This window comes from Sarcophilus harrisii, chromosome 2 (genome assembly GCF_902635505.1).
Source record: "Sarcophilus harrisii chromosome 2, mSarHar1.11, whole genome shotgun sequence".
NCBI classification, from domain to species: Eukaryota; Metazoa; Chordata; class Mammalia; order Dasyuromorphia; family Dasyuridae; genus Sarcophilus; species Sarcophilus harrisii.
The window spans coordinates 628,040,287-628,060,773 of NC_045427.1; the positions used below are offsets into that span (position 1 = coordinate 628,040,287).

The window sequence follows — 20,487 nt, forward strand, 5'->3', positions numbered from 1 at the left end:
GAGAGAGAGAGAGAGAAGAGAGAAAGACGAGAGAGAGAGAGACAGAGAGACAGAGAAGAATGTAAAGTCCCTGAGGGCAGGGTCCACTTTCTAATGTGTGCATCCTTAGAGACTGGCATACAGCCTGGCACATGGTAAGCGCTTAATAAATGTCCTTTCATTCATTCACTTGCTCGTTTATCAGTTCTGAGCTGGAAGGGACCTTCCAAGTCACCAAAATAAACCCCTTCATTTTACAGATCAAGAGACTGAGTCCCAAAGAGCTAAAGTGACTTTCCCCATATCCCAAAGGCTCCATAAAAAAAAAATGGAGCATTTGAAAATGAGGTTTTGCTCCCAGCAAAGAAATTGTGTATCTCCCTGGGTGCTCAGGAAGGCTGAGCCCATCCAGAAGACAAAGGGAGGGATCCCCCCCTAAAAAAGATGAGTTTGGGGGCAGGGATAAGAATGTCCATTTCTTCTCTATGCCCTCAGGGCTGGGGCTGGGGGAGCTGGGACCGGGCTCCCTTCCCTGGGGGCTATATTAGCTGGGTGAGTCATGGAGGCACTTGTATAGGGAGTATTGGGTTACAACCCATTTATGGACTCAGCTGAGTGGAGATATCAGTGTCGACGTTCGAGCTGCCGTCTATTCTTAGGTGACTCTCCAGCTGGGCTGTGCAGGCAAGGCAGACCGGGTGGCTTCCCTGCTGGGGTGGGGAGGGCGGCTGGGATTTCTTTCCTTCCTTACACTGCGTCCCCCAAGCCCCTTCTATCTCCCTCTCCCTCACCAGCTTCTCCGTCTGTCCTGCAGAGGCGAAGGGCAAGTGTCTCCACCTTGGGATGGCTTACAGCGTGACCCTCACGGGCCCAGGACCCTGGGGCTTCCGTCTCCAGGGAGGCAAGGACTTCAACATGCCGCTTACCATCTCCCGGGTGAGTGTCTCAGGGGCTCATGGCCCGGACGGAGCCCAGCTCTGGGGCCCAAGGAAGGTACCACTAAGACCTGTCTCTGGTGCCTCCGGTCCTGAGGAGAGGAAGCAACAGGCAACCCTTCAGAGGGGAGAGCTGCCTTCTCACCGGCAAGGGCTGAAGAGCTGGGGCCTTCTTTCCCCGGGATGGGAAATGATCGGGTTGGGCAAGGGGAGGCTCAAAGGGGCTTGGAGAGAGAGGGGTGAGGAATACCAACTACTGGGAGCCCCGGAGGTGGGACGCCGTCCTTCTGATGCTCCAGATGAATCAGATGCATCATTGTCTGACTGTTAGTCAGGGACTAGTGGCTGTGGCAGGGCTGCAGGGTGTGGGCCCAGGTGCCACACTGGATGGATGGAAGGAGCCTGGATAACTTGCTTAGGGCATGGAGACTCGAGAAGTCCCCACGTTCGAGATAACTCGTTGTCATTGGTAAAGCACCGTTCCATTGAGTTTTCCTGTAGCCAGCCCAGGCTTCTGGGATATTGGGGGTGGGGGGAGACACTTAAGCACCGGAGAAGGTGGCAGACCTTTCCTGTATCATATTAAAAACTGGGGGCACCCAATGTTTGGAGGATCAGGTGTTCAGCTGCCCAATCAAACAGACCTGGAGAGGTGCTGGCCCCATGGCTGAAGCTGAGGTCAGCTTATAGCACCACCTTTTTTTTCTTCCCAAGAGACTTTTCTCACAGCCAAGTCTATATTTCTCAATCCCTGTGTTCTAGAATGGAAGTGAAACATGATCAAGGGAATCAGGTAGCTTAATTAAGCTATGAAATATTCTTTTCAGTATTCCAGGTACTGGAGGGAGAGAGAGAGAGAGAAAGAGACAGAGAGACGAAGAGAAAGAAAGAGACAGAGAGACAGAGACAGGGAGATAGAGACAAGAGACAGAGAGAGAGACAGAGACAGAGAGAGAGAGAGAGTCAGAGAGAGAGAGAGAAAGAGAGACAGAGACAGGGAGATAGAGACAAGAGACAGAGAGAGAGACAGAGACACAGAGAGAGAGAGAGTCAGAGAGAGAGAGAGAAAGAGAGACAGAGACAGAGAGAGAGACAGAGACAGAGAGAGAGACAGAGACACACACAGAGAGAGAGACAGAGACAGGGAGAGAAAGAGAGAGAGACAGAGACAGGGAGACAGAGACAGAAAGACAGAGACAGGGAGAGAAAGAGAGAAAGACAGGGAGACAGAGACAGAGAGAGACAGAGAAAGAGAGAGAGAGACACAGAGAGACAGAGAGACAGAGATAGAGACAGGGAGAGAAAGAGAGACAGAGAGAGACAGAGACAGAGAGACAGAGACAGGAAGAGAAAGAGAGAAAGACAGGGAGACAGAGACAGAGAGAGACAGAGAAAGAGAGAGAGAGACAGAGAGAAACAAACAGAGAGAGAGAGACAGAGACAGAGGAAGAGACAGACAGAGAAGAGAGAGAGAAAGGAGGAAGGGAGGAAGGGAAAAAGGAGAGAGGGAGAGGAGGAAGAGAGACAGAAAGACAGAGACATATAAAAAGGCACAGAAACACAGAGACAGAGATGTAGAGAGACTGAAATAGAGATACACAGAGACAGAAACACACACAGAGAGACAGAAAGATACAGAGACACAGTCAGGGATAGAGAGACAAAGGCAGAGAAACAGAAAAGGAAGAAAGAAAGAGATAGAGAAAGAAGGAAAGAGAGGAAAGAGGAGAGAGAAGGGAAGAGAAAGAGAAATAGAAAGGAGAGACAAGAAGAGATGGAGAGAGAGGAGAGAGATATAAAGACACACAGGGGGACAGAAAGAGAGAGAGAGAGAGAGAGAAAGGGAAAGACAGTAACACACAGAGAAATGGGAGATAGAGAGAAGATGCAGAGACAGAAAGACAGACCACATACAAAGAGAGATAAGGAAAAAGAAAAAAGAAGAGAGAGAGAGAGGGAGAGAGGGAGAGAAATAGAGCCAGAGGGAGAAAGGGGGACAGAGAGAGAAAAGGGGAGAGAGAGAAGGAGGGAGAGGAAAGGGAAGAGAAACAGAGGCAAAGAAAAATGGAAAGAGGAGAGAGAAGAAATGGGGAGATAGAGACAGAAGAGAGGAGAGGAGAGAAAGAGAAAAGGTGAGAAAGTGAAAGAGAGATAAAAAGAGAGAAGAGAAGGAGAAAGACAGAGAAGAAGGAAAGAGAGGGAAGGAGGGAGAGAAAAAGTAAGAGATAGAGAAGAGAGACAAAGAGAGATAGAGAGGGGGGAGACAGAGATAGACAAGTTAGATATAGAGACAGACACACACAGAAAGAGAGGAGAGGAGAAAGGGGGAGAGAAAAGGAGAAAGATAATGACAGACAGAAAGAGAGAGGCAGAGAATGGAGTGGGGGTGATAGAGAAGAAAAGAAAAAAAGAGGAGAGGCAGAGACAGAAAGACAGAGAGAAAAAAGGGGGAAGAGAAATAGAGAAAGAAGGAAAGCAAGAGAGAGATAAAGAGTCAGAGAGAGAGATGAGACAGAGACAGACACAGAGAGAGATCAGGAGGGGAAATAATATCACTTTCAAATTCACAATTAGTGATTTAGGGGAATGGAGAGGTGAGGAGAAAAGAGACAAGGAGAAAGAGAGGAGAAGTGTGAGAAGAGGAAGGCTGGAAAGTCTAGGGAGAAGAGAGAAAAGGCAGGAAGGGGAGAGGAAGAGAGGAGGAAGGAGGGAAGAAGAGAGGGGAGAAGAGAGGTGAAAGGAACAGAAAATAAGAAAGGAGAAGACAGATGAAGAGGAAGAAAAAGGAGAAAGATGAGGAAAGGGAAGAGAGGAGCAAAGAAGAAAGAGCATGAGAAGAGAAAAGAAGGGAGGAGAGGAGAGAAGAGATAAGTGTGGGAGAGGGTGGGGAGGAAAAGAAAGGAAAGAAATGAAAGATGCTATTTGGAAGGACCTGTGTGATTCCCGACTGGCCAAACACCAGCTTCTGTAGGTGACCAGTCCGCTTTCCCAGAAGGTTTGAAATCAGGTCATCTCTAAACCTTTGTACTGAGAGGGGGACTGGGGCAATGAGGGAGTCGGGGGCTTGGAAGACAGTCCCTTGTCCCTTACTTACAAAACCAAGGGGTCAAAACTGGATTTCTCTGGCATGAAGGATCAGCCATTCATAGTGGCCCTGAGTCCCACGAGATGGCTGTCCCATCCCCTTCCTGCCTGGGTGGGAGTCCCGAAAGAGGCTGTCTGGGGCTCTCTCACCTCCCAGTGCCCTTTACTAGTGGTGATAAAAGCCCCCAACTTCTGACATTTTCCCTCTGCCGTCCCTGACACTTGAGATAGTCCTTTAAAAGTGGGTTCTGGGCTTTTTCTTTCTTTCCTTCTTTTTTTTGAAAAGTGCATCCCTTATCTTATTTCCGAGGAACTCATGTGAGAGTCTGAAGTGGCTCTGCTCATTCCAACATTTCTCCCTTCAGTCAGAGACACACACAGTCAGAGACAACCCCCCCCAAGCCGTGGGGTTAACCTCTTCCCTGCCGACCCATCACGGCCGCTGTCTCCTTCGCTTTCCTCCTTTCTCTCATCTGTCTTTTTTCCTGCTATGGCCTCCATCATGCTATGGCTCCCTGACCCTCATGGGGACATCCTAAAGGAAAGAAAGTCTGTAATGAGAAGGGAAGGGACTCGGGAGGCCATCTCAGCAGTCTGAGCCCTCATTTGAAACCCAAGGAAATAGGCCCAATTAGTGATGGGACGCATCCAAAGTCACACAGATAGAGCTAGGATCCCAAACGAGGTCTACCTGGAGCCCTACTGCATTGTATCACCCTGTGTTAGGAAGCACGTGGAGGATTATCGCAGAAGAGACGGATTACTCTCACACCGATTGGCTTGGCTGGGCTGAATCAGAAATAATGGGGGAATGATGGGAGGGGATCATTTTCAACTTGTTTAGAGTTAAGGGGAAGGGAAGCGCAGCCTGACACTCAGATCTGTCCCCAAGCCGAATGAGTTACCCAAGGAGGGAGTCAGGTTCCCTAACACTGCAGGGGTGACGAATGCTCAGGGACGTTCCAAAGGGGAGCCCCACCAAGTAGACTTGGATCAGTTGCTTTTTGAGGTCCCGGGCAGCTCATAAAGAATTAGAGCTTCCCCTCAATGTACCTATCATACATAGAAATGGTTCTTTTCCAGTTACCATCTTCCTCTGCCCCCAACTTTCCACCTTTATTAGAATGTGAACTCCTTATGGACGGACATCATGTTTTTGCCTTTCTTCCTACCTTTAGTGCTTAGTATACAGTAAGTGCTTAATAAATGTCCACTGCCTGACTGACTGACTGATCATATTTGTTAGTCTCCAAGGTCCCTGTGGATCAAAGTCCATGCTCCTCTGTGGCTGAGACTCACAAAGCTCCACTCATCTGTTCCCTTACAAGGGAGATCCCACAGCTGCTTTAGCAAATGGTGACAGCTGCCATATTCCCCCCCCCCCCCCCCAGCCCACCCCAGCCTCACTTCTCCAAATTCTCAGTATTGATTCTCTGTCCTCTTGGGGACTGAGGCGGGGGTAAAACCCAAGCTGTTGAGCCACACTTATTGATGGGGGAATTGTTCTCTCTCAGAGGGAAATCCAAACGGGGAGGCCAGAAACTTTCTTGACCCTGGAGAGAAAGGAAGAGAGCGAAAGGTCTTGATTGGCACTTGAGCAAGGCAGGGGACAAGGGCAAGGGGCAGGGAGCTGACTCTTGTTCTATTCCAAGCCCCCGGGGAATATGTGGGCTCTCAGAGCAGGAGTCTTCAGGGGGAGTCAGAACTAGAGCATTCTGGGTGCCTCAAAAGCACTTTTTTTAAAATTGCTTCAAAGCAAAGACAAACAGAACCAGATTTTTGTCTTTTGCATGAAAGGGAGCTGATGGGCTCACCCTTGTAGACCTCCAAGGTAGACAGAGGTCACTGTCTACCCCTTTTCCCTTTGGTTTGATGAGGAAACTGAGGCTGGGAGACTGTGAGCCTGGTCAAGGTCACAGTCAGCATGACGGAAGCAGGAGCAATCTTGGGTCTCCCTGAGCCCCACAATGTACTTGGCAGGTAGCTGCTTATTTCCAAGACTTGTCTTGAAGGAGAAGACAGCACTGGAGCCAGGGGCTGGTGGGGGCTTGAGGAGGGACAGCCTGACTGACTTTGCGGGGAGGGCAAAGGGAAAAGAGCAGGTGGGCTGGGGGTGGGGCGAGCCAGAGAGAAGCAGTAGAGCTGGGGCTTGGGGGAAGGGCTGGGGTGGGCTGGGGAGGGAGCGGGAGAGGCCATTCTGAAACTGGCACACAGAGTCGGAGGAGGGGGTCAGGGAACGGGGGAGAGGAGCAGGACCGGGTGGACTGAGGCAGTGGACAGAAAGTGCCACATAGATATAGCGAGCTATGGTTTAGTTATTGAATGAACTGGCCTTTGGTTCACATGTCCCAGTTACATTTTAATCTGGTTCATTCAGCACTGGGTGCACGCTCTCTCTCTCTCTGTGTCTCTCTCTTTGTCTCTCTGTCTCTGTCTCTGTCTCTCTGTCTTTCTCTGTGTCTCTCTTTGTCTCTCTCTCTCTGTCTCTCTGTCTCTGTCTCTCTGTCTCTCTCTCTCTCCCTCTCTTCCCCCCTCCATGACACCTCTCACTTAGCCCAACAATTTACAGATGAGGAAACTGAGGGCCAGAGAAAGTTGACTTATCTAAGTCTCAGGTCTTCCCAAGGTCATGCAGGGAGTGAATGACAAAACCGGGTCCTATGATTCCAAACCCAGCACGGTCACCACTGTCCCCATCCTGGGTCCCAGACCTTGGAGGGCTGAGCCCCTGCAGGGGCTCCTGATGGGCCAAGGCTCAAGGAACGAGAAGTTCTTGTGCAGGCCCTTGTCATGCAATGGGCCCCTTTGTGCTCGGCTTGCCCAAGTCCCACCAGGGGCATCAGGGGACAAGCTAAATCATCTCAGAGGCAGAATATTTCTTCCCAAATCCCAGCAAGAGAAGCCAAAGTTCGCTCTTCCCCCAGCTGCTTTCTTGCTACAAACAATAACTCACACTGCCAGAGCATTAAGACGCTCCTCCCTACACCGATGGTCATTGGACAAAGATTATCATCCCCATTTTATAGATAAGGAGGTAGAGGCCCAGAGAATTAAAGGCATTTCATCATAACAAAAATGGAGGAAGGATTTGAATTGGGGGTGTTCAGATTACTGTTCATAGGCTCTTTCAACACCCCCACCTGGCTCCTCAATGCCTTTCCCTGCCTGATTCTTCCCTGTGTCCCTTCCTGCCAAGCAGGCACTGTAAACGGAGGAGCCAGCTGCCTTGGGGCTTTGGCCTAACTTGGCAAAGGCAAACCTATAAACCCATTTAATAGTGGGAAAGTTTGCTGGGGCTCGGGTGAAGCCGGCTCTCCCTTCCCAGTCCTGCTGGCAGCAGCTCCCCAGGAGGCAAGCCCTGTGTGGCAGGAAGTTGGAAGAAAAGCCCATGATCTGAGTGGTCCTTTTGCTCCGGACAGGAGAAGTAATACAGAGCCAAGGCCAGGAGGCAGGAGTGATCTGAGCTCAGTCAGAACTTCCTCTGGATCTTCAGTCTCCCGGGCCTGCCACAAACTAGGAAAATAAACCTGTTCCTTATGGGCTGGAGCCTTCAGGTATTATCTGGGCCAACCCTGGCCTTCTGGACGCCAGTCTCTTTCCCAAGGTCAGGCAAAGCAGAAAGCTCTAGGGCCTGTGGGACGGAGCAGGAGTCAGCGCCACCAAGATTCAAATCTCCATCATTTGTTACCATGTGGCCTCTTGCAAACCAGTTCATCACTGCGCCTCAGTAGCCTCATCCGTAAAATGGGAACAGTAATCCCTGTGTACCATGTGAAAAATGTACATATATATTTTGTACACTACGGGCAGTGCGGATTTAATAAATGTTTGTTCAGATGCATTAATAATAATAGCATTTACACAGTTCGTTAAGGTTACAGAATGCTTTATTTCATTTGACCCTTACTAGGCAGACAGATGCTATTCCTTTTCCCTTTTTATAGAAGAGTTTATTCCTTGGGGATGTTGTGAAGAGTGAGTTATTATTGACAGCTAGGCCACAATGGGTGGGGCACCGGCCTGGAGTCAGGAAAACGCCTGTTGGTAGGTTCAAATCTGGCCTCAGACACTTATGAGCTGTGTGACCCTGGACAAGCCAACTTAACCCTGTCTGTCTCAGTTTCTCCATCTGTAAAATGGTCTGGGGAGGGTGGTAATGGCAAATCACTCCAGTATCTTTCCCAAGAAAACTCCAAATGGGGTCACAAAAATCAGATACAACCTAACAATAACAACAAAGATCTGGCCAAGGAGAATTACTCCTTAGCTTCCCCCACCCCACCCCTCATGGTCTAGATTTACAGGGATCCTCAAACTACGGCCTGCGGGCCAGATGCAGCAGCTGAGGATGATTATCCTCCTCACCCAGGGCTATGAAGTTTCTTTATTTAAAGGTCCACAAAACAAAGTTTTTGTTTTTACTATAGTCCGGCTCTCCACCAGTCTGAGGGACAGTGAATTGGCTCCCTATTTAAAAAGTTTGAGGACTCCTGGCTCTAGAACTATGGTCTCTCTCTGTCTCTCTGCCTCTCTGTCTCTGTCTCTCTTTCTCTCCCCTTCTCTCTTTTTCTTTCTCTCTCTCTTTCTCTGTCTCTGTCTCTCTGTCTCTTTGTCTCTGTCTCTTCTATTTCTCTCTCTCTCTCTCTCTCTCTCTCTCTCTCTCTCTCTCTCTCTCTCTCTCTCTCTCTCTCTCTCTCTCCTCTCTCTGTCTCTGTCTCTCTTTCTCTCCCCTTCTCTCTTTTTCTTTCTCTCTCTCTTTCTCTGTCTCTTTGTCTCTGTCTCTTCTCTCTCTCTCTCTCTCTCTCTCTCTCTCTCTCTTTCTGTCTCTCTCTCTCCTCTCTCTGTTTCTGTCTCTTTCCTTCCCTCTCTCTCTATCTTTCTGTCTCTCTCTCTCCTCTCTCTGTTTCTGTCTCTTTCCTTCCCTCTCTCTTTTTCCCTCCCTCCCTCTCTCTCTCGGTCTCTGTTTCTCTGTCTCTTTCTCCCCCACCTCTCTCTTTCTCTTTCTGTCTCTCTGTCTGTCTCTTTGTCTCTGTGTCTATCTCTCTTTCTCTCCCTCTCTCTTTATTTGTCTCTCTGTGTCAGTGTCTATTGCTCTCTCTGTGTCTCTCTTTCTCTCTCTGTCTCTCTGTCTCTCTGTTTCTGTCTCTGTCTCTCCCTCTTTCTCCCTCCCTCTTTTCTTCCCTTCCTCCCTCTCCCCCCTCTCTTTCTCTCTCTGTCTCTTTGTCCCTATTTCTGTCTCTTTATTGCTATCTTTGTTTCTCTGTCTCTCTCTGTCTTTCTCTTTCTCTCTTTCTGCTCTCTCACTTCTACTGTTTCTTGTCTCTTTCTCTTTCTAAACTCTCTATCTCTATTCTCTCTGTCTCATCTATGAGACTCTCCTATCCTTTAGTCATCTCTTCCTCCTTTTTTCTGACTGCTCTCTAGGTCTCTAAATCTACGGGTCTCTTTCTCCCTCCTCCAACCTAACCAAGTTTCTTGGTGGTGCTTGTCAACATTTATTAAACTCCTACTGTATTCAGTATACTGTCCAAGTCTATGAAGAGTTATAAAGTTTAGGTAAGATGCAGTCCTTGTGTTCATCGAACATGCTCTTGAGGGGTTTAAAAACTAGGGGGCTGAGGTAAATACGTAAATAAGAATAGCATGAGATATAACTTGGTAAGTGCGGAGGAGAGGACAAAGAAATTTGAAAAGGGAGAAAAAAATCAGTTCTACCCAGGGAGGTCAGAGAAAGTTTCCTGGAACGGGTGATTCGTGAACTGGGCTTCGAAGGAAGAGAAACAGCTCAACAAGCAGAGGAGGGAAGGTGTTCCAGGCAGGGAAGACTGTCGTAAGCAAAGATGTGGGGGTGGGAGAAAGTGGGACAAGACTAGAGACCAGCCAAACAGTCCATTTGAGATGGAACACAAGAGTCCATTACATGGAATAAGGAGAGACAGTGATGGAAAGGAAAGTTCTATTCAGATTAGAAAGGGCCTTGAGTGACATGTGAAAGGGCTTATCTCTTATTTGATGGATAATGGGAAGCCTCAGACCCAGGGAAACAGCCTCGGAGAGCGGGATGCTGGCCAGCTCCTCCCATGTCTCTCAAGACCTTATTTTAAAAAGCAAACATTATTTACTCCTTCTCCATCAAACTTCTCTACTCCTTGTCTCTTCTCTTCCAGTAACTTAGACTTTCCTTTTTAACAAATAGATGTAGTCTGTAAAGTCCAGGTTAGCTCTCTGGAGGCCTCAGCATTAGCTGGAGTCAGGATAAGCAAAAGTCCTTGGTCTTTATTCTTGGTCTTTAGGGGGAGAAGTGAAGGGGATGGACACAGGTTCTTTACGTCGTCCTCCAAAGTGACTCTGGCTAGTCTTACTCTACCCCCTACTCCCTCCTCCAATTCTCTGTATACACCAAAAGATCGAACCAGCACAGGATAGTGGGAAGGGCCATTTTCTAAGCATATGTTAATATTGGCCAATCAGTAATTAGCTTACAGTGTTCGGTTGTCTGATTCCAGTGCACCAGCTCAGAGTTTCAGCTCTTTACAGTAGTCAAACAAAAACAACCCTGAGTGAGACAGGGTTCTACCCCAGTAGTCCCTCATCTTTCTGCAAAAGAAGGGAGGAATTTTCTGCTATTTGTGTCTTAGGAGCACAACTGAGAGAGATGCAGCTCAAGGTTGGAAAGACCTGATTCATATCACAATCTGACATATCCTGGCTGTGTGACCCTGGGCCAATGTCCTGGCCTTTCTATCATTCAGTCATTCAATCTGTTTGACTCTTGCTTTTCATTTCTCCAACCTTCCTTTCCATCTCTGTCTCACCTTACTCCATTAATTGGACTCTGTGTTCCATCTAAAATGGACTGCTTGGCTGGTCTCCAGTCTTATCCCGCCATCTCCCACCTCCACACCTTTGCTTATCATAGTCTTCTCTGCCTGGAACACCTTTCCTCTTCTGACCGTACTGTTCATGGAATTTTCTTGGTAAAGACACCAGAGTGGTTTGCCATTTCCTGCTCAGGATCAATCAGCTAGTAAGTGTCTGAGGCTGGACTTGAAATCAGGTTTTTCTTACTCCAGGTCTAGCACCGATGAGCCATTTAGCCGTCTCTTGTCCTCTAGACAACAATGCCCTTAAATTCCCTACGCCAACGAAATGACAAGGCAAGCAGCTAGGTGGTGCTATAGAGCTTCGAGAGCTAGATTTGGAAGCCGGGAAGCAGTGAGTTCAAATGTTTCTTCCAGTAACTGTCAGCTGTGTGACCCTGGGCCAGTCACTCAAACTATCTACCTCAGTTAATTTAATCAAACGAGTTAATACATATAAAATCCCTAATAAAACTTTCCGTACAACGTAAATATTAACTATGATGATGATGGTGATGATCCCTGTCTCTAGAATCAGACTGGGTTATTAGCTACTCAAACTTCAATTCAATTCAATAAACATTTGTATTTTTTTGGCATTTGAATTTTTTCTAGTTATACATTCAATTAAAAAACATTTTCTTATGAATGAGGAAAAATCAGAAGAAAAGGGAAAAACCACGAGAGAGAAAAATAAAAAGCAGAAAAAAAAGTGAACATAGCATGTGTTGATTTACATCCAGTCTCCATATTTCTCTCTCTGGATGCAGATGGTATTTTCCATCCAAAGTTTCAATAAACATTTATTAAGTGCCTACTAGATACCAGCCACTATGCTAATTGTTGGGGTATAAAGAGGCAGCTTTTTTTTAATGCTCTTTTTATTTCTATGACTAGAATCACAGTGTGCATCATCCTCCTGATTCTGCTTGCTTTATCCTGCATCAGTTCATGTGTTCTTCACAAGTTTCTCTCTCTCTCTCTCTCTCTTTTTTTTAAACTGCAAAAAGTTTCCCTTCCCCTTCTCCTTCCCCAGTCTATGGACACCCATTCCATTCTTGGTTCTTTGCTACCATAAAAGTACTATTGAGAACATTCTGGTGTATGGGGGTCATTTCTCTCTGGTTTTGACCTCCTTTGGGGATGGGCGAGGTGGGTTGGACCCAGGAGTTGGATTTCTGGGTCAAGGGGTGTGGATACTTCAGTCCCTTTTCTCAGAGAATTCCAGTTTATTTTGTAGAACAATCCGTTCCTTAGCGTCTTGTTCGCAGCTGTCATTCCTCTTTTTGTTCAGAAGAATCCAGGCCTCCCCTTTTACAAAAGGGCTTTGGTGAGCAGGGACCTCCTTTCCCAGCCACAACCCTCTCTTTCTCCACCCACTCCCTCCAGGCTCTCAGAACAGCATCCATCAGGGCCCCCACATGGTAACCTAATCACCAAAGTAGCCTGCCTAGGGCTCCCTGTTCTCCAATAGAGGCCTCAGCACATTCCTGGCACGTCTGAGCCGCCAGGGATAGCTGATGACCTCATGCAGGGTCTCAGCAGAAACAGATCATGTTAGCCCCGTGTTCCCTCTGGGGGGTCCAGAAGCATGGACGGAAGGTTAGGACCTTAGGTAGACAGAGGGAGGATCTTCCTAACTTAGTGCTTGAATTAATGACTCAGGGGTCTTTCCAAAAAAAGGACAGCCTCTCATTATCCTGGGGTCATGCTGAAAGGCAGAGGGATGCCTGAGATGACCTCTCAAGCTTCCTAGCAGAGCTTTATCAGTGTCAGTGGGTGAGATTGGACAGCAAGGAGCTTTTGATTCTACACTTGTAGAGTCTCATTTTGGTTTCTGTGCTGGAAAGGTTGAGCAGACTCTCCGGGGGTAAAGTTGTGGTAGTTCTGGTAGGCAGCTTGATGGAATCTGGCTTCCCTTCTTTATTCAGGAGATACTTGGAGTCTCAAGATCCCTGTCGGAATGATTTCTTTTCTTTTCTTTTCTTTTCTTTTCTTTTCTGTTTTCTTTCTTTCTTTCTTTCTTTCTTTCTTTCTTTCTTTCTTTCTTTCTTTCTTTCTTTCTTTCTTTCTTTCTTTCTTTCTTTCTTTCTTTCTTTCTTTCTTCCCATTGCACCACCTAGTTGTCCCAGAACTATTTCATTTCTCAGACCATTTGGAGATAGACCTGAATTTATTCTCCCATCATGGCCCAACCCAACTAATGTCCAGATTCATCAATTACTAATAAGAGAGGGGGACATGAGTTAGACTAAATGGAGGTGGGATGGGACATTACTAAGTCTAAGCAAGGATTCTTCACTAAGATTCAGTCCATGGTGGAAGGGGGATTCTAATGTACCAGGCAAAGAGAAGCAGAGCCAGGGCTACAAGCGGTTTTTTGGGTTTGGCACTGAAGCATGGAAGGTACAAGTCAGAATGGCAGCAAGATAGAATATACCATTGGTTCAATCAAATAGGATGAAATTTAATGGGGAAATTTTGTATGCTTGAGTTAAAAACAATCACTGTCTCAAAGTCAAAATGAGAGAGATCTGGTTTGCCAGTACTTCACCTTGAGCAAGGCTTCTTAAACTTCTTCCATTCACAATCCTTCTTTGCCTGAAATTTTTTTGACTCCCAAGTATAAAATAGGAATAGAAATCACACACATACTGATAATAAATCATAATTTTGTGACCCCCCATATTCAAATATGAGACCCCATATGGGGCTGTGAACTATAGTTTAAGAAGTTGGGATCTAAAAAAGATAAGGTGGGTAGGCAGTGGAGGGGGCAACTTGGGCACTAAAAATCCAACAGAAGTCGACAATGTGATATGACAACCAGAGCAACTTGCCTGATGTTAGATTGTGCAAAAAGAACAGTATGAAAGAGGCCGTTGGTATTCTGCCCTGATCAGACTTTGTCTAGAGCATCTGCTCAGTCCGAGAGAGGCCCCGCCATTTTGGAAGGGCATCGATAACATGGAACATCAGAAGGTAGCAAAGAGAAGGGCCTGGAGTTCATGCTCTAGAAAAATTGGTTGGAATAACTCAGGATGTTTAGCCTAGAGAAGGTTGTAGTGGATAGACCATGAGGTCTACAGCATGATTGTAGTGGAAAGAAAACTGCTTCTGGAATCAGAAATTTGAGTCCTTTTACTGTGATTTACTGCTTGTAAGCCCATAAGCAAGTCACTTTAGTTCCCCAAGCCTCAGTTTCCTCATCTGTAAAATGACTTTTGGACCAAATGAGATCTCTTCTACCTCCCAAACCATGAGACGGCTATCAATCAAGAAGTAGTTCTTAAGAACCTGTTACTGGGGAGGCAAAGCCATGAAGGGGCTATAGGGTTATTCTATGAAGGAAGGATTAGATTTTTCCAGCTTGGCCCTGAGAAAGCAGGACTGGAAGCAATTTGTGGAACTTACCAAAATAAAGCAAAACAAATCAAAAAACCAAAACGATGAATGTAGGCTTGAGATCAGGAAAACCCTCCTCACGATTAGAGCCATCCAAATGGAGAATGGACTACTTCCTTGAGAGGTGGCGAGCTCCCCTTCACTAGAGCTTTTCAAGTTGAAACTGGAGGATCATGTGTTTGGTAAATTGGAGTGGAGATTCTCCTCTAGACATGGACTGGGTTGGATGACCTTGAAGCTTGGGCCAAGGAGGCAGTGACCTAGATGGTATCTGGTATTTCACTGTCAGAGAATTGTTATTAAAACAGTACCGACATCCATTGACTTCTCATGAAATGCAGAGCACTATGGGAAAGAGTCCTATTGAAAGCCATCAGCAATCATTCACTCTGTAGTGTGAACAAGTTGATCAGGACTCTTTCTTAGGTTTCCAAAGTGCCCTTTACAGATACTGTCTAATTTAATCCTCCCAATAACCCAGGGAAATAAGTTTTACAGGTCAAAGGACTAGAGTTGGAAGGAGTCCATGATGCCATCTAACCCAGCCTCTAATTTCACAAATGAGGAAACTGAGGTCGGAGAAGTTATAAATTTGAAAAGTCACACAGGTTGGAACCCAAATCTCCCACTGCCTCCTAATGGATACATTAACTCCATTTTACAGATGACAGATAAGGCTCAGAGACATCAGTCATTAGCTGGGGGCAGGAAGTGGGTGTTTGAATTCTGAAGGAAGAGGGAAGAATCAAAGGAGGAGGAGGAGAGGCTGGTTTTAGAACAGGATCCCTGAGGAAGGATCAGGAAAGATTAGTACCCAGGCATCAGTAGGACACTCCCAGGGGTCTGTGAGGGGAATGGGCTGGGGCTGGGGGAAAGGGTTGAGCACCAAGAAGTCCCAGAGGCTTGCAAGGGAGAGTGGAGCAAGAAACAAGCTCCCAGTCTTGCCTGAGATATTCAATAACTGGAGCTGCCTAGGACCAGTTTTTTGTTTTTCTGAGGCAATTGGGGTTAAGTGATTTGCCTTAGGGTCACACAGTTAGGAAGGATTAAGTGTCTGAGACAGATTTGAACTCAGGTCCTCTGGACTTCAGGGCCAGTGCTCTATCCACTGAGCCACCTAGCTCTTAAGCTGATTGTTAAATTTTCAGTATGAGCATTTATACCTTAGAAAATGGCCAGCAGAGCTTGATTCCTTTCTTGATTGTCTAGACTTAAGAAAATGCTGGTAAAAATGTGAATAATGAGGATTGTTGTTGTTTGTCCATTATTAGGATCAAAATTTAAAAGCGTAGGGTGAGAGTTTTTTCCTTCTGAAGAGCTGGTTGTTAAACATTAACTGGCATACCCCAGAGTGACCTCAACCTTGATCAGCTTCAATATCTCCACCTGTAAAATCCATCCTCTCACATGATTATTATGAGACCCTGTGAGGGGGGTTTAGTGGGAGAATTTTGAAGTCAGACAAGACCTGAACTAAGAATCCCTCCCTTGACACTTGCCAGTGTGTGATCACAGATTAGTCCCTTGGTCCCCTCATCTATAAAATGGGCTAGTAATTAATCCTTTAGTTACTGATCCCAGGAGGCTCTTGTCAGGATCAAATGAGATCACTGGTGGGAAATGTTATTTACGCCTTAAAGGATTCGATAAATGTCATCCCGATTTTGCAGATGAGAAACAAGAGGGCATAATTTGTCTAAAGTCCTAGAGAAAGACATGAAGTAGTGAGGTCTGAAAGCCTGTTGTCCTTGCTCCGAGGCCAGGTGGCTTTCTCTCTACCAGACCACACTGATGTCCTAGTTACTCAACAAATACTTGTTAGGCACCTTCTGTATGCATGGTCTAGGCCTCGGGAAAGCTTCGAAGTTTAGATAAGATAGGGCCCCTCCATTTGTGGGCTTCAAGACAGCACAAACATGGAAAACTCGAGTACATGATAATGTGTGATAAGGGACCTCAGGGAGGTGCAAGCAAAAGCCTCTGGGAGATCAGGCAACAAGCGTTTATTAAGCACACAAGTTTTCACGAAATGGAAGTAATCAGGGAAGGCATGCTGGAGGAGACTGCAAAAAAAAAAAAAAAGAAAATGATAGCAAGGCTGGCAGAGGGAGAGCATCCCAAGCATAGGAAACACAGGAAGCAGAAGTGGAGCTAATGGAAGGGATAACTTCCAGGAAGGAACTTGATTTCAATGGGTAACTTGAGTAAAGAGGGGCAGAAATGATAAAGATGTGAAATTGGGTCTTGACTACCAGGCTAAGAAGTCTGAATTATATTTAAACTAGCACTCATGCTCTAAGCTCTGGTCTACTCACCCCCATCCAGATGTCCACAGTTGCCTCAGTGATCAAGCTAATCTCCTTCCTCAGGGTTAATAATACAAACCAACATCTGTATAAATACTTCATGTAATCTTTACAATCATTCCCATTTTACAGATGAGCAAAGTGAGATTGAGAAGGGTTAAATGGGTCCTTGAGTCTCACAGATAGTAAGTTCCAAGGCAGAATTTTAACCCTTGCTCCAAGTCTAGTGCTTTATCCTCTGTACCATGCTGCCTCTTAGGAGAAAGGAGTTTTTCTACAGATATCTGGCTGCTTGCCCTGAGCCCCAGTTAATTAAAAATTATAGTCATACCATCCTGGCCAGGTTCAGGTGGCCCAGTCATTGGGGGACAGGTCAGTGTCTACAGCTGGCTGGCACACAATGCCCTACATTTGTCCCTTTTAGACTCCATGTGGAGGAGAGTATGAAGGGGGCACAGTTTCTTGTGTTAGGCAACTCCATAGCTCTAGAGTACCTGCCCCCATCCCTGCTTCCTGGGCTAAGAGCTCTTCTCCCCGGCCTCCTGGGCTGACATCAGCTATGTCTTTGACCTGACCTTGCGGCACAGGAGAGCTGAACTTCACCTCCTCTAGGAGCTGTCCCAGGTCTAGCCCCACAATGAAAAGTTGTATTTCTCAACTCTGGGCCCCCATCCCCAGCAGTTTCTAACTGCCCATAGGGTTGGGATATTGGCATTAACCAGAGGCTAACCAGACTTGGGTGGGGGGTTCACTTTACAAAGAGGGGTTTGAAGGGAACAACTTTATTTATCTCTCAACAGGTGCACATGGGCAGCTGTAATGGGAGCTGGGCTCCTTCTCCCCTCCCTCAGCTGCCCCATCTATCCTCCTCCCCACTCCCCAGACTAGGAGGAAGCTCTCCCCGGGGAATCAGGGTTGGAACAAGAAGACCAGCTGCTCAGGAGCAGTTCCTACCCTGTGCCTGGTCAGGGAGGCTGATTAAATGAGAATAGAGGGTCAGGGTCATTGACTGGGGAAGGGGAAATCCGCATAGACCAGTCACTTAACAGTCCCCGTGGAAAAGTCTCTGTTCAGAACGCTCACCTTTTATGACCTAGAAAAGCATGGGATTTAGAGCTCATCTAGTTCAATCACCTCATTAGACCCATGAGGAAACCAGGGGCAACACTGTGCTAATAAAGCAGCAGAGATGCTGGACTTTTGAGTGAGATGTGGGTGTGAATACCGGCTTTCCTCACTTCTTAGCCATGGGAACTACATTTCTCTGGACTTTGGAGAATTAAGGGGTTGGGCTAGGTGACCTCTATGTCCGATCTACCTTTCAATTCATAATCCTATGAGGTCATCCCAGCCTTTAATGAACTGACTCCCAGAAGGTTCAGTCCTCAGTGCTCAGTCCAGCACTTTAATTAATGATTTAGAGGAGGCAAAGTCAAAAAAATGGACCAACGACGCCAAGCTGGGATGGCCAGCGAATGTGGTTTGTAATAGACTGGGGTTAAAGAGAGGTTCAAAAAGCCGACTTCATGAGGACAAGATAGAGACCCGTGGCTAGAAAACAGCTCTCATTTCCATCAGACTTGGTGGTTTTAGTGAACCGCCGGCTCAGCACAAGCCAGAACGGCCCGGCAACCAAGAAAGTACATACAGAGGGAGCCATGTGTCATGTCCAGGACAAAAACCAGGGTGGTCTTGCTGTGCTCTGCCGTGATCCTGTCCCAGCTGGGACACTCTGGCCAATCCTGGGTAGCATTTAAGGACATTGATAAGCTGAACCCTTTTTAAGGGAGGGTGAATGAGATGGTGAGGGGACCAGAAGCCGTGGCATTTGATGATAAAGTAAAAGAACTGGGAGTGTTTATCTGAGGGTGGGGGAGGAGGAGGGGTATGATACTTGTCCTCAAATAGCTTGTGGATTGCTAGCATTCTGTGTATTGCTATAAAAGAGGTATTAGCTATATATTTTAAGCATAGCCCTGGAGGAATGGCCTAGTATCAATCAATGTGTGAAAGTTGTAGAAACAAAGTTTTTGTAGGATATTAAAAAAAAAAAAAATCCTAACAATAATGTTTGTAAGTGGAATGGGCTGAGTTCACAGTGTGAGTTCCCTGTCCCTGGAAGTATTCAAGCAGAGGCCAGATGACCCTTTTCCAGATGTTTTAGCAGCGATGGCTGGGCTCCTGGGGGGTTGAGCGGCTACCCTGTGTGGTCTCTTCCAGTTGTGACGTCCTATGGCTCTTTGACCCCGGCTATTCCGGGGAAAGGCTGTACTGGACATTCTTGGAATTTCTCAACAGAAGCCTGCCCGTGTGTTTTGTTTCTGGTGTTACCCAGAGCTGCTGACAGGCACTGACTGTTTATAGCATAGCCCTGAAGGTCAGGAATAGAGACTGTGATGTGAGTGCAGGGCCCAGGACTGAATGACCCTCCTCTTGCATGATGAATATAGATATAACTGTCTCCTAACAAGGCAAAGGTTATCGCATTTCAGCTCTGTAGGAAACCCACCTTCATTGGCCCTCAGGACAGTCTTGTACTAAGGAAGCATTTCCTGAAATCTCATTCCTTTCTCTTCCGAGAATCCCCATTTTGCCAGGTCATGCTGAGGGAATATTTAGTGTCACATTCTTACAGACTAATTATGACCTGTGAGCTTTTTTTAAAAAATGTTTTGATATTTAAATAGATTTAATTTAAGTTTAAATTTATTTAAATATTTTAAAATTTCATTTAAATATTTAATTATTTATTTAAATATAATTGATTTAGTTTATAATTTTGTAAATTTTATTCGATGCATTTAAAATTATTATTCTTACCAGACGCTGTCCCAGGGGTCAATGACCCATGCAAAAAATAGGCTGAGAACTCTTTATCCAATGGGTATGAGTGGATACCTACTGGAGATTGCTAATTAATTAGCAATTAACAGAGCAAGGGAAGGAAGCCTCCTTGGAAAGGGATCTGTGGCCCAGGAGAGTAAATAACAAATGATTTCCCATCAGACTGAAAGGTTTAAAATAAATAAATCCAGTGGGTAGCCCGAAATCAAAAGAAATTCTCAGCAATCATCCAAAATCTGAAACATCAAAGCAGAGAGTATATACTCCAAAGGGAAACACTAAATGGAGGCAAAAAGATATCTTTTCTATCGGAATCCAATTTTTTCTAAATCCGATCTTCAAAAGGCATTTTGCTGGCCACAGAAATGAATCCATCTTCCTATGTCTAGGGAACGGTGTATATACAAAGAAATAACTATAGTACATATACAAAATAAATGCAAGATTAATGGGGATCACTTAGGGAAGTATTCAAATCTGGTTTCAGACATTAGCTGTGTAACCCTGGACTAGTCACTTCACTTAGCCTCCGTTTCCTTATCTGTAAAATGAGCTGGAGAAGAAAATGGCAAATCGTCCATTATCTTTGCTAAGAGACCCTCAAATGGGACTATGAAGTTAGACACAAGTGAAGCAAATGAACAAAAACATTCTGAATCTCTGGGTGTGTTCTAATACCAACTGTCCTTCTGGCCACAGGGCTGAACGAATCCCCTTTACCTTGGTTGAACTGAGCCAAGCTTGAATTTTTTTCTAAGGTTCTTATGAACAAGAAAGGATGGAGGGAGGGGGGAAAGAAATGAAAAAAAAAAAAAAAAACAAGGAAAAGATGAATTCTATCAAGACTGGAGCTTGGCCAGCCTGTCCTGTGTGCTACAGCTTATGCAGCAGGGCTGGGGAAGGACCAGTTCTTCCTTGCCTCAATCCACTTTGAACTGGATGCTGCTAGACCAAGCAAGGATGAATGTAGAATGCTATATTTGGATTTAAAAAATGAACCACCCAAGTGCAGAATGAAAGCAATGTGGTCAAACATCACTTTTTTAATCTCAGCAGTTTACTAATTGGTCTCTG

General features: G+C 46.1%; 1 protein-coding gene across 9 annotated transcripts in view; it reads left to right on the forward strand.

Moving 5' to 3' along the window:
* Positions 1-570: 570 nt before the first annotated feature.
* Positions 571-20,487, forward strand: part of LDB3 (LIM domain binding 3) — a 111,168-nt gene continuing 91,251 nt past the window's right edge. For 8 of the 9 annotated variants that reach the window (XM_031956746.1, XM_031956739.1, XM_031956742.1 and 5 more), the window contains exon 1: positions 670-915. In XM_031956746.1, the coding sequence (XP_031812606.1) occupies positions 823-915 (93 nt within the window). In that variant the 5' untranslated portion in view covers positions 670-822. The other variant, XM_031956740.1, reaches the window with a different exon arrangement.